Below are 12,061 nucleotides of genomic sequence, written 5' to 3'. Positions count from 1 at the left end.
TGATGATGCATTTCTATTCGTCTGAGTGAATCGGTGCTTGAGATTTAGCAAATCTTGGAGTGGCAATTTTCCGGAGTCTTGATTCTTGCATCCAGGGAGGTTTTATCCTGTACCGATTATTCTTCTACAGATCTGAGCCTTTTTAACGATTGAGTTTTAAAATTATCCATTTTTATTAATTATTTACATATCTGATTTTCTCTGTCCTATTGTTTTATACAGGTTTTTATTTATTTTTCATCATTGTAGTTTTTTGCTTGCTATTCTCAAAACAATGACCAGGAATTGTAGGTAGCAATATGATATGGTTTTTAACTGGGGTAAAGAAATGTTGGGGGTGATCTAGATGTGGTAATTTTTTTTAACCAATAACTCTTTCGGTTATTTCGGACTTTATAATTATCATTTTTCTTAGTGGCTTGCTCTACGAGGCACCGGTCTCAATGAACCGAACTAATCTTTGAAATTTTACAATTACACTCACACTTTATCTGATTTTTTTTCTTTATTTTTTTGCAATCGCTCAATTTCATCTTACCAATCGTTTCGACTAAGTTATTCTTTTCATTACATTATTTTACATAACACTATGTGACGCGCTTGCGTGGTTTAACATTGTATGCCTATTTTTAGTGTGGTTTAATGGTCAGCTACAGCACGTGGGTCGAAAAAACTTTCATAATCAACAATCCGCCGCAACGCGCGGAGTAGCGTCAACTCGTATAGATATAATTTGTAACACTTGTATGCATTAAACTATTGTATATCATCTTTTACAATTTAACCTCACAACTTTTTTATTTTCAACTTTGGTCCTCTATACTTTTCATTTTTTACGAAATTTAATCTTTAAGTTCCGTTCTAAATTTTGCGAGTTAACACGGCGCAACGTGTGCGTGTGGTTAAACATTTTTACGTTGTCTATTTTTTTCCATTTGACAGGTTCATCGTAACGCGCGGGTCCTAGATCGACTTAGTTATTCTTTTATATGTTTTACGTTTCGGTTTAATTTCTTCGCATTAACACGCCGCAACTTTAGTGTTGGTGGTTGTTGGCAGTAGTGTGACATTGGTGTTCGCCCCCGCCGCAACACGGGGGTGTTTAATCCTAGTTACTCTTTAAGTGTTATCTGCTATCAACTTTTCTCAATTGACATTCATTGAAAACTATACTTTTGTGAAGTTGTGATAAATTATCTGGACCAACAATGTACGTAATTGAAGTACAAATAACTAAATGACATAAATAGCTATGGACATGTAGCCCAATGATCTCAATGCTAGTATTTTAATTTTAGGGCAAATTACACTTCTCGTCCTTTATGTTTGTATCGGATTGCAACGGATACCTTTTAACTTCAATAATTACAGTCACAGTCCTTTATTTGAAAAACTCGTTACGCCCTAGGTCCTTTGGCACTAATCAGGTTAAAACTTTAAGTTAAATTTAGTAACAAAAGGGTATTATGGCCATTTCATACTTTTATTTAAATGTTTTTTAATAAATAAAACCAAAAAACATTGTGCAGCTTACTTTGGATTCTCTTTAAGCACTCTATCTCTCTCTCAAATAAAACAACCAGTCCTAAGTCCACCATCGCCACTACCTGTGATATGACCACCACCACCATCAGGGCACCACCACCGCCACTCTTTCTCTGTCTAAATTCATAACACCACCACCGCCACACTCTCTCTCTCCCTTTCTCTCTAAACTCATAATACCACAACCGGATCTACAAACACCACCACTGCCGCCGCATGTCCTCATTAAACCCTAGCCCCCAAACTATTGGAAAAGATATACATGTACAGATCTAGTGGATTTCTTCAAACCCTAGACCCAAATCTGGTGGATTTTCATTCCGAAGAGAGAGAGAGAAGTGATTTCAGATCTGATGGTAGATCAAAGAGTTGTGAAGACAGATCTGATGCTTCGACTGTCGCCGGTAGTGGTGGATCCGGTGATGTTAGAACTTGATTCGGTGGTTGTGGTGGTGGTCAGGGCCGGCTCAACAATTCCGGAGGCCCAAAGCGAATTAAAAACGTGAAACCTTTTCATTAGAGAAAAAATTGACTTCGAGTATTAATTTATATAAACAAAAGTGTTTGCAGTTTTGGTTTCTCAAGGTTGAAATGCAACTAAATTTTAACATAATGGATCGTATATGTACAATTAACATACGAAAACCATGAAAATATATAGCTGCCACATTATGTGTAAACCTAAATAAAAATGTATCAAGAGAATTCCTAATATATATAATATGCAAAACGAGACGAAATGAGGGGCCTTGAGAAAAGTGGTGGCCCTAAGCCACCGCTTAACTTAAATGGGTCTAGAGCCGGCCCTGGTGGTGGTAGTTGAAGAGGTTTTTTGTGTTGAATTTGTTTGAAATCTGAAGTTGAGGATGATGAGTGGTGGTGCCAGTTTTGTGTCCGCATAATGTATTAGCCTTTGAATTTGTACAACCAAATTTAAATAATAAAAAATTAAAAAAGGTAGAAATGGAGTTGGATTCAACGGTTGTGGTGGTGGGGGTGGTTGTAGAGGGAGAGAAAGATGGAGAGGAGAGATAGTTGAGAGAAAGAACTAAGGGTTAGTGTGTGTATATTAAAAAGCATGAAATGACTATAATACCCTCATTTTATTAGATTTAACTTAAAATTTTATCATGGTTAGTGTTAAAGGACCTAGGGTGTAACGAGTTTTTCAAATAAAGGACTGTGACTGTAATTATTGAAGTTAAAGGGCATCCGTTGCAATCCGATACATACATAAAGGACGAAAAATGTAATTTACCCTTAATTTTAAGTGGTAAACGTTTAAGGCTTATAAAAGCAGTGTAGCTTGCAGTTAAAGTAAAAACTAAATGGCATAAATTCCTAAACATGTATATATGATAAATATATAATTATATATAGCTATAATCAAAAGAAAATTACAAATAGTAAATCAAAATTATAAAAATTATTTACGAACACAAATGAAGTTGTTTTATAGATTCTTGATTCTTCTAGTTCATTCAAAGGTTTTTGATTTAACTATTCAAAATTTCAAATATTCCACATCTAATTTAACTATTATAAAAAATTATCAAGAAATCCAAACACCAACCTCTTATTGGCCAATGCAATGCCACGTGGCAGACCTCTCAGATTAAACCCCATACTAAAACCTTATCATCCCCAACCCCAACACAACACAACACATTCGTATAATATCAACCCACCAACAGCTTGTACATTGTGCTTAATAATCAGTACATTTTGAGCATCAAGAAACACAATCTTTAGCTTAACCCATGGCTCTTCAAGCTTCTCTTCTTCCTTCTGCAATCACTGTTCACAAAGAGGTATAAAAATGCAAAATTTCATTCAATTTTGTTCTCTTTTTGTTGCTCTGTTTTGATCTGTAATGTGAAACAGGGGAATGGAGCTTTTGTTTTGAAAAATGTTAAATCTGATTTCAGCCCACTTTTGATTGGAACAAAGGTACTGTTTTTATCTTCATTTTAAGTTCAATTTTGAAGAATTTAATGGGTTTGATTTGTAATTAATTGAATTGGAAGTTGAAACCCTAAGTTTATGAAATTGGGGATTAGTGAAGTTGTAATTGACTAATTGCATGTAAAATTTCACTGAATAATTTCTTTAATGGATTGAATTGGAACCCTTTTTTTTTATAGAAATTGAGGATCAGTGAGGTTGTAATTGGTTGGTTGCATGTCAATTTAAACTAAATAAGTTTTTTAATGGATTAAATTGGAACCTTAAATTTATAGAAATTTAGGATCATGAGTTTGTAATTGGCTAATTTCATGTTAATTTACACATAATAAATTTTTAATTGTTTGAATTGGAGCCCTAAGTTTGTAGCAATTGAGGATCAGTGAGGTTGTAATTGGCTATTTGCATCTTAATTTTCACTAAATAATTTTTTTTATTGATTGAATTGGAACCCTTAATTTATAAAAAAAAAAAAAAAAAAAAAAAACTGAGGATCAGTGAGGTTGTAATTGGCTAATTGCATGTCAATTTACACCAAATATATTTACCCTAAATTTATAAAAATTAAGGATCAATGAGGTTGTAATTGACTAATTGAATGTCAATTAACAAAAAAAATAACTTTTTTGTTGATTTAATTGTAACACTAAATTTATAAAATTGTTTTAAAAAATAAATTTTTTAGTTGATTTAATTGGAATTCTAAATTTATAAACTTGTTTAAAAATTAAATTTTTGTTGATTTAATTGGAACCGTAAATTAATAAAATTTTAAATTCTTGATTGCAGGAGCTTAAAAGGAAGCCATTGATGGGACCAATTCGTGCACAAACAGCAACCGTAGCTCCATCGGTTAAGGAAGCCACACCAGACGGCAAGAAAACACTGAGGAAGGGCAATGTGATCATAACTGGAGCCTCATCGGGTCTCGGTCTAGCCACAGCCAAGGCTTTGGCCGACACAGGAAAGTGGCACATAATCATGGCTTGTAGAAACTTCCTGAAAGCAGAAAAGGCTGCTAAATCGGTTGGCATAACTAAAGAGAACTATACTGTTATGCACCTTGATCTTTCGTCTCTCGAAAGTGTTCGACAGTTTGTGGACACGTTTAGGCGGTCTGGGCGACCGCTTGATGCGCTTGTGAACAATGCCGCGATCTATTTGCCTACGGCTAAAGAGCCTACTTATACTGCAGAAGGATTTGAACTTAGTGTTGGGACTAATCATCTTGGTCACTTTCTACTATCAAGGTTGCTAATTGAGGACCTCAAGAAGTCGGATTACTCACAAAAACGACTCATCATTGTTGGCTCCATCACAGGTACTGAATTTTGAAATAAAACTGATTATCATAACCTGATTACTTAGAATTTTAAGTACAAAATCTTCAGAAAGATTGATGTATTATTGAATGAATAAACTTCTGATTGTGTTATGTTTGTATTATAGGAAACACAAACACGTTGGCTGGAAACGTGCCACCGAAGGCTAACTTGGGGGACCTGAGAGGGCTAGCCGGGGGTTTAAACGGGCTAAACAGTTCTGCCATGATTGACGGAGGAGAGTTCGACGGTGCTAAGGCCTACAAAGACAGCAAAGTATGCAATATGCTGACAATGCAAGAGTTCCATAAACGGTACCATGATGAAACTGGAATTACCTTTTCGTCCCTGTACCCCGGTTGCATTGCTACAACTGGCCTTTTCAGGGAGCACGTTCCGTTGTTTCGTATTCTATTCCCGCCATTCCAGAAGTACATCACCAAAGGTTATGTGTCGGAAGAGGAAGCCGGAAAACGACTAGCACAGGTTAGTTAACTTACAACTTATAAAACCGGAGGCACATATGATCAATGCTGACCAAGTGACTGTTATAACAAACAAACAAACGTACCCAGTATATATCCCACTCATAGGAGAGCTATTGATAGGGTCTGGGGAACGTGTGACTGGGGCAAACCTTACCTCTATCTCATGGGATAGAGAGACTGCTTCTGCTGAGACCCCGACCAGTGCTGACAAATATATTGAACTTAATTTTTCAGGTAGTAAGCGATTCGAGCTTAACGAAATCGGGTGTGTACTGGAGCTGGAACAACAACTCGGCTTCATTTGAAAACCAGCTTTCCCAAGAAGCAAGTGATGCGGAGAAAGCTCGGAAGTTGTGGGAGGTCAGTGAGAAGCTTGTTGGTTTGGCTTAGTTAAAGTCAAGAATAAATTTAGTCAAAGTCAAAGTCAAGAATAGTCAAATTGGGTGGTATGGATGTGTTTGTTGTGTTGTATAGTACAATATAACGATGCATTCTTGAATTTTCAATATCTTTTAAGCTTGTGATCACTTTCCGAAGGTAACATTGCAAAATTGAATATGAGATAAAAATGGTAAGCGCTATTACATGACTGAAAACAAATAACGTTGACGCGTGGTATATTGAAGAAATTCATGATTCTAAGTGTTCTGTAATTAAAAATGAAATAGCGGAAAAATTAGGGAAGCATATCCGAAGTCAAAATCCGGAAGGTGCAATTTGTGTTCAAGATTTATGCAAATCGTCTATGGCACATTTTCGTCTATATCTTAGAAACTTTAAACGGATAAAATATAATAAGAGCATCTCCGTCGGCTTCTAAGTAAAGAGCCAACGTTAGCATCCGAGTAATGTTGGGGTGGGAGAGAAATAGGCTAACCGATGAAGATGGTCTAATCGTTTTAAGTTGAGTCAGTTTCTAACGATTCGGTTTCTATTGTAGTGTCGTAGCATTTTGATTTAGTTATGTATCGTACAACTTTAATATTATAATAAGTTTTTAAGCAGAAGAAAAAAATGGATAAATGTTATAATCATGAATATCATATGACTAAAGAACCGTTGGGTCACAACATGAAACTACCATACAATCACAATGATCTCATGGAACAAGTCCCAAATGCAACAATAATTTTTTTCATTAATTCCAAATTCATTTCATAACTAGATTGTATAATATAGTTAAGTTGTTATCGAAAAAGATTCTTTGTATTCTTATATTTAACCACTTTTAAAATATTAATAATCAAAGTTATTTTTTTTACAAATTTATATCAACTTTTTTTAAATTGTTATAAAATAAGGCAAACTAGGATTACGACCCGCCGCAATGCGGCGGGGATTCTTTAGTTATAACTAAGTCGGTCTAGGACCCGCACGTTATGTTAATCCTGTCAAACGGGGAATAAATAGACGATGTAAAACGTTCACCCACACACGCATGTTGCATCGTGTTAACTCGCAAAATTTAGAACGAAACGTAAAAACGTTAAGCCAAAGACACACGTTGCGATGTGTTATGTCACAAAATTTAGAACCAAGCATAAAGCGAAAAATTTGCGGAAAATGAAAACTATAAAGGAACAAAGTTGAAAGTAAAAAACTTATGACAATAAATTGCAAAAGATAAAAATTTTGGGTTAAAAGTAAAAAACAAATAGTTTTGGGTTAAAAGTAATTTATTAAATACTTTTGGGTGAAAAGTAAAAAAAAAATCATTTTTTTTGGAAAACCCCTAAAGCCAACGTTACGACAACCATATGCATAACCAGTTTTTCTTTGAAAAACCCACAAAGTACACATTGCGTTGCAGCGGGGCGTAAAACGGTGTCAAATAGTACTAATGTCACACAACCGTCATCGACCACCAACACTGACTCGACCTAGGATATGCGTGTTGCGAAACCTTTCAAACATGGAAAAATAGAGGCAAAAACGTTGAACCACACATTTACGTTACGTCGTATTAACTCGAAAAATTTAGAACTATACGTAAAACAGAAATTTGCGAAAGATAAAAAGTATAAGTGACAAAAGTTGTGAAGTTAAGTTGCAAATAATGAAAAGTTTTGGGTTAAAGTTAAAAAAAAACAAATTATATAGGGTTAAAATTGCAAAAGGTAAAAACCTTTGGGTTAAAAGTAAAAAAAGTCAAGTTTTTTTTTTGAATAATGTGCAAAGCATAATGTACAACTTGATAATGTACCAAAAATTTGCTTCTTTTATAAGGGTATAATAAATTAATATGAAATGGAATATACAAAGGATGCATAACTGAAAATGCTCGGTTAACTATCGTTTCCTATAAGTAACAACCTTGCTAAGTTACCTAGGTTGCTCATTCACTCATACCACCTTGTGATACACACACACACACACCCCTCTCTCTCTCTCTCTCTACACTTCTCTCTCTACATATATACACACACATACATACAAGAAATATATGGAAATGAGTGATAATTCAAGAAAGTTTGGAACCAACACTAGGATGCTCGGAAGCACCGAGCAAAATTGGTGCAAGGCTGTGGCTAGTGGCACAGGGATAACAGTTTTGGCACTACAAGCCTCTAAAAGTGTAAACATCACACAACTCAAGAGTGCACTACAAGAAATCCAAAACAACCATCCAATCCTCAACTCTATGCTCTACAAAAACACATCAACCGGTTCAACTTCCTTCATCATCAACCCACCAATCCCTAACCTCCACCTCAACATCATCACACTCCCCACAACCACCCAACTCCTCCACAACCTCATGAGCCATGGCTCCAATGCAAGCCTCTCTCCACTCCACTTGATTGTTGAGCATGAGCTCAACATCAACGAGTGGTCTGGTCAAGCAACCCGCTCGTGCACAACTGGAGGGTTGTATTTGTGGTTTGCTAACTTGTACGCACTGCCGGATGAGAAGTGGATATTGGTGATCCGGTTGCACACTGTGGTTTGTGACCGGACCACTGCGGTTTCGTTGTTAAAGGAGTTGAGGGAAGTTATGGGAGGGGGAGAGGGAGGGGGGTATAAGGAGGAGGGTAATATGGGGTTAGAAGAGCTTATTCCTGTTGGGAAGGCTAAGAAGACTATGTGGGAACATGGGAAGGATATGGTCGCATACTCGGTTAATTCATTTAGGTTGAAGAATTTGAAGTTTAAAGATGTGAAAGGGCCTTTGCATTCAGAAGTTGTGAGGTTGAAGATGAACATGCAAGAAACTCAGATGCTATTAGCTGTAAGTTAACCTTAGTCATTGTCAGTAATTCGGATTTTATTATTCGTAGGTGGTTTAGAAACGAGACAGGTACTTCTAGGTGTTTTCTAGAATATCTTGAACTTCTATGTAGTTCGCTACCCCTATAAGCGATCTTGGCAATATGCTTGCTCCCCAAGTGAACTTGTCGAGTTCACTTATAGCGGTAGTGAACTTTCTAAAAATACAAGAGGTTAAAAAACATCTAGAAGTACTAGGCTTGTTTATAAACTACCTACTTAAAAATTAAAGATCTCAATTATTATTATTAAAGCAAAATGTATTGAATCCAAAATTCTAACCCAAAAACTTTGGATTATCCTAATTAAGAAGCAAGCAACAAACTCATAAGGTTTCCTATTTTTGCATAGGGTTGCAAGTCCAGAGGAATCAAACTATGTGGAGTCCTAGCAGCGGCGACTCTAATCGCAGTTTATTCCTCTAAGCGCCGCCCTAACAACCATCGGAAAAAGTATGGAGTAGTATTTTTAAATGATTGCCGCTCTTATCTACAGCCACCTCTGTCTCAACATCATGCGGGTATGTTCTTTTTTTCGTAGATTATACAAACAAAAGTATAATATAACGCAAGACAGAAGTATACTCTCAATTATATATAACAAACGCTTTTAGAGAGAACTTGTTCAAGATGTTTTGTCCAAAAACTTACATGGGCTATCTACTTCTAGTTATGTTTGTCCAAAAATTAGAAATTTGTTTCCCAAATTAGCTCTTTCTCCATGTAGCAACCAACACATGTATATGAGTTGGTTGTGATCTCGGCCTTTAAGGGCCTAAACCGGATTCTAAATCGGGGCTTTTATCATGAAAAAGTTGATTTTTGCTTAGGGACCTAAAGCAAATTTTAAATCAGGGCTTTTATCATGAAAAAGTTTATTTTTGCTTAGGATCCTAACATGTGGGAATCTGATACACACATCCTTTATACATCTCAAAAAAGTTTATTTTTGCTTAGGATCCTAACATGTGGGAATCTGATCACACACATTCTTTATACAACTTCTAAAACTCTAAAAGACACAATTCACACAATTCGAACATAAAATTCGATACATTGAGAGCTGAGAGTAATAATCAGAGAGGGATAATCGGATGTGAATCGAATTAGGCAGTTCCTAACTAAATTTGATGTACCTTAAGTATGGAGGCCTTAAGCTTTACCTTATGTGTTTATACAGTCGAGCAATCCCTATCCGTGTTGGTTGGAGATTCGATCTGCAACTCGTTCCAATCAAGTTAAACCCATTTAAAATTTGTCCATTTTCTCACACTTTTGTCATGATTTTGTTTCATAAGGTAATAACTATGAACCAGTAGCCAAATACGAATACTATTGATTTTTTACTTATAAGGGTAATCAGTAATCTTAATAATAAACCATACAATTTATAAGTAAGCAACCAGTCTAATATATGGTTTAGATGTATGCATATTGGATATAGTAATTTCATGTCCACATATATTGCCCGTGTGATTTCCAGGGTTTTACCATTCTGCCATCAACACAACTCAAGAAGTGAAACGAGGAGAAAACCTATGGGACTTGGCAACAAGAAGTTACACGTCATTTGCAAGCTTTAAGAACAACAACAAACATTTCACGGATATTGCTGACCTCAACTTCCTCATGTCCAAGGCTGTAGACAACCCTAGTTTGACACCAAAATCTTCCTTGCGAACTGCATTGGTAACCGTGTTCGAAGACCCTGTCATCGAGATGTCTGGGGAGATAAGACAAGCTTTTGCTCTAGATGACTATATTGGATGTGCCTCGGTTCATGGAGTAGGCCCATCCATCGCCATATTCGACACGGTAGTAGATGGACAATTGGATTGTCTTTTTGTTTACCCTTCTCCTCTTCATTCAAGGGAGCAGATGCAAGCACTGATAGCTTGTATGAAAACTAGCCTTGTTGATGGTATCAAAATGGAGGAAAATGTTGAGTCTATGGTTACATGATTTGTAACATAATTTGGTATCTTTTCTTGATTGGTTAGGTCAAATAAAATTAAACAATATTTATTGGTTATTGTAACTTCTTGGACTTGATATATTCGGACACAAACCAAGGTAAAGGAGTTACGAGCCTATGAGTTTGAGTCTCTTTATAAGCTAATTTAATCTCCACAAACCACCGCCGGTAAGTTTTTTTTTGGGTATCTCTTCTACTCTCAAATCTCCACCGAGTTATTCCGCCACTTGTGCCACCGCCGGTAAGTTTCCGGTGATCTCACAAGGAAGAAAACACAACAAATATTGTACGGATGAGTTGTCCGTTTTCATCCTGATTTGATAAAATTGAGGCTTTTGGCTCACTTATATGTTTATTTCACATCGTTTTCATTGAATTTTGTATCTTTAGTCATCGGTGTAGAAGCTTCTAGGTTTAATTTCCTGTTTCCCCTCTTTTTATCAGATTGTTCGATTTTTATGGTTTTGAAATTGGTACTGATTTGGTAAAATTGGGGCTCTAGGTTCAGTATAAGTTGATTTTGCATCGTTTTGTTTGATAATTGTATGGTTCCACTTCATACAGTAGCAATATTTGAGTTTATGTGTGCTTGTTTGTCTCGCTCAGTTGCTTGCTGATATAGTGCAGTTACGTGGACCTTGGCTGATTTTTTTTTTGAGTACTTGTGTGTGAATTTGTAAACATATTCTATTAGTTTTGCAGGGATAACATTGTTTATTGTTGGGTGTGGGGCTTGTTGTGTATTTATACTGGTGTACTGTGATATTGTGTTAATTAGGAACCATAGACGGTGGGAGTCGCAATTATGCCTTAAGACCGTGTCCAAGAAAGAGGGGTGCTAATAAAGGGGACAAAAGGGGGTATAATGTACGTGTGGCTTCTTGGAATGTAGGATCTCTTAGTAGTAAGTTGCTAGAGTTAGTGGATGTGCTTAAACGACGGAAGGTTCAAATAGCGTGTCTGCAAGAAACTAGGTGGAAGGGGCATAGAGGGGCATAATGCAATGGGTATAAGTTGTGGTATTCAGGGTCTGATGGTGCTAAGAACGGAGTGGGTTTTCTAGTGACTAGTGAACTGCAGAAAAATGTAGTGGAAGTGATAAGGTACAACGACAGGATTATGATGTTGAGATTGGTACTGGGTGAGGAGATAATGGCTGTGATTTGCGCTTATGCGCCTCATGGGGGATTAGGAGATCAGGAGAAAAGAGAGTTTTGGGATTGTTTAGACGTTGTAGTAAGGGCCATACCTAGGGAGGAGAGGATTTTTATAGGTGGTGACTTTAATGGCCATATAGGTGAGGACAATAATGGTTTTCAGTCGATACACGGGGGTTTTGGTTTTGGTGATAGGAATGAGCCTGGGAGGGACCTTCTAGAGTTCGCAGTGGCCCATGACCTGGGTATTATAAACTCGTTTTTTTAGGAAACGAGTTTCTCATTTGATCACTTTTAGTAGCGGGGGGCGTAACACGCAAATAGACTATCTCTTGATGAGGAG

General features: G+C 36.5%; 2 protein-coding genes across 2 annotated transcripts; both read left to right on the top strand.

The window, feature by feature from the left end:
- The first annotated feature begins 3,174 nt into the window (after positions 1-3,174).
- On the top strand, positions 3,175-5,856 carry LOC110878761 (protochlorophyllide reductase). Its single transcript, XM_022127123.2, has 5 exons — positions 3,175-3,356; positions 3,430-3,495; positions 4,300-4,831; positions 4,960-5,318; positions 5,555-5,856. Exons 1-5 carry the CDS (start codon positions 3,306-3,308, stop codon positions 5,708-5,710), a joined length of 1,164 nt encoding a protein of 387 aa, XP_021982815.1. The 5' UTR covers positions 3,175-3,305; the 3' UTR covers positions 5,711-5,856.
- Positions 5,857-7,654: 1,798 nt separating this feature from the next.
- LOC110878762 lies at positions 7,655-10,679 on the top strand. The gene is made up of 3 exons (XM_022127124.2): positions 7,655-8,549; positions 8,939-9,107; positions 10,070-10,679. Exons 1-3 carry the CDS (start codon positions 7,764-7,766, stop codon positions 10,546-10,548), a joined length of 1,434 nt encoding a protein of 477 aa, XP_021982816.1. The 5' UTR covers positions 7,655-7,763; the 3' UTR covers positions 10,549-10,679.
- The last annotated feature ends 1,382 nt before the right edge of the window (positions 10,680-12,061 follow it).

The sequence above is a fragment of the Helianthus annuus genome, chromosome 15, assembly GCF_002127325.2.
Source record: "Helianthus annuus cultivar XRQ/B chromosome 15, HanXRQr2.0-SUNRISE, whole genome shotgun sequence".
NCBI lineage: Eukaryota > Viridiplantae > Streptophyta > Magnoliopsida > Asterales > Asteraceae > Helianthus > Helianthus annuus.
Note: the sequence above shows the minus strand (reverse complement) of the source record. Positions and strands in the feature narration are given on the sequence as shown.

Coding starts and splice junctions, on each gene's coding strand:
- LOC110878761 (XM_022127123.2), top strand. CDS start 3,306: ATGGCTCTTCAAGCTTCTCTTCTTCCTTCTGCAATCACTGTTCACAAA. Junction 3,357..3,429: donor CAATCACTGTTCACAAAGAG/GTATAAAAATGC, acceptor AATGTGAAACAG/GGGAATGGAGCTTTTGTTTT. Junction 3,496..4,299: donor CACTTTTGATTGGAACAAAG/GTACTGTTTTTA, acceptor TCTTGATTGCAG/GAGCTTAAAAGGAAGCCATT.
- LOC110878762 (XM_022127124.2), top strand. CDS start 7,764: ATGGAAATGAGTGATAATTCAAGAAAGTTTGGAACCAACACTAGGATG. Junction 8,550..8,938: donor AAACTCAGATGCTATTAGCT/GTAAGTTAACCT, acceptor ATTTTTGCATAG/GGTTGCAAGTCCAGAGGAAT. Junction 9,108..10,069: donor TCTGTCTCAACATCATGCGG/GTATGTTCTTTT, acceptor TGTGATTTCCAG/GGTTTTACCATTCTGCCATC.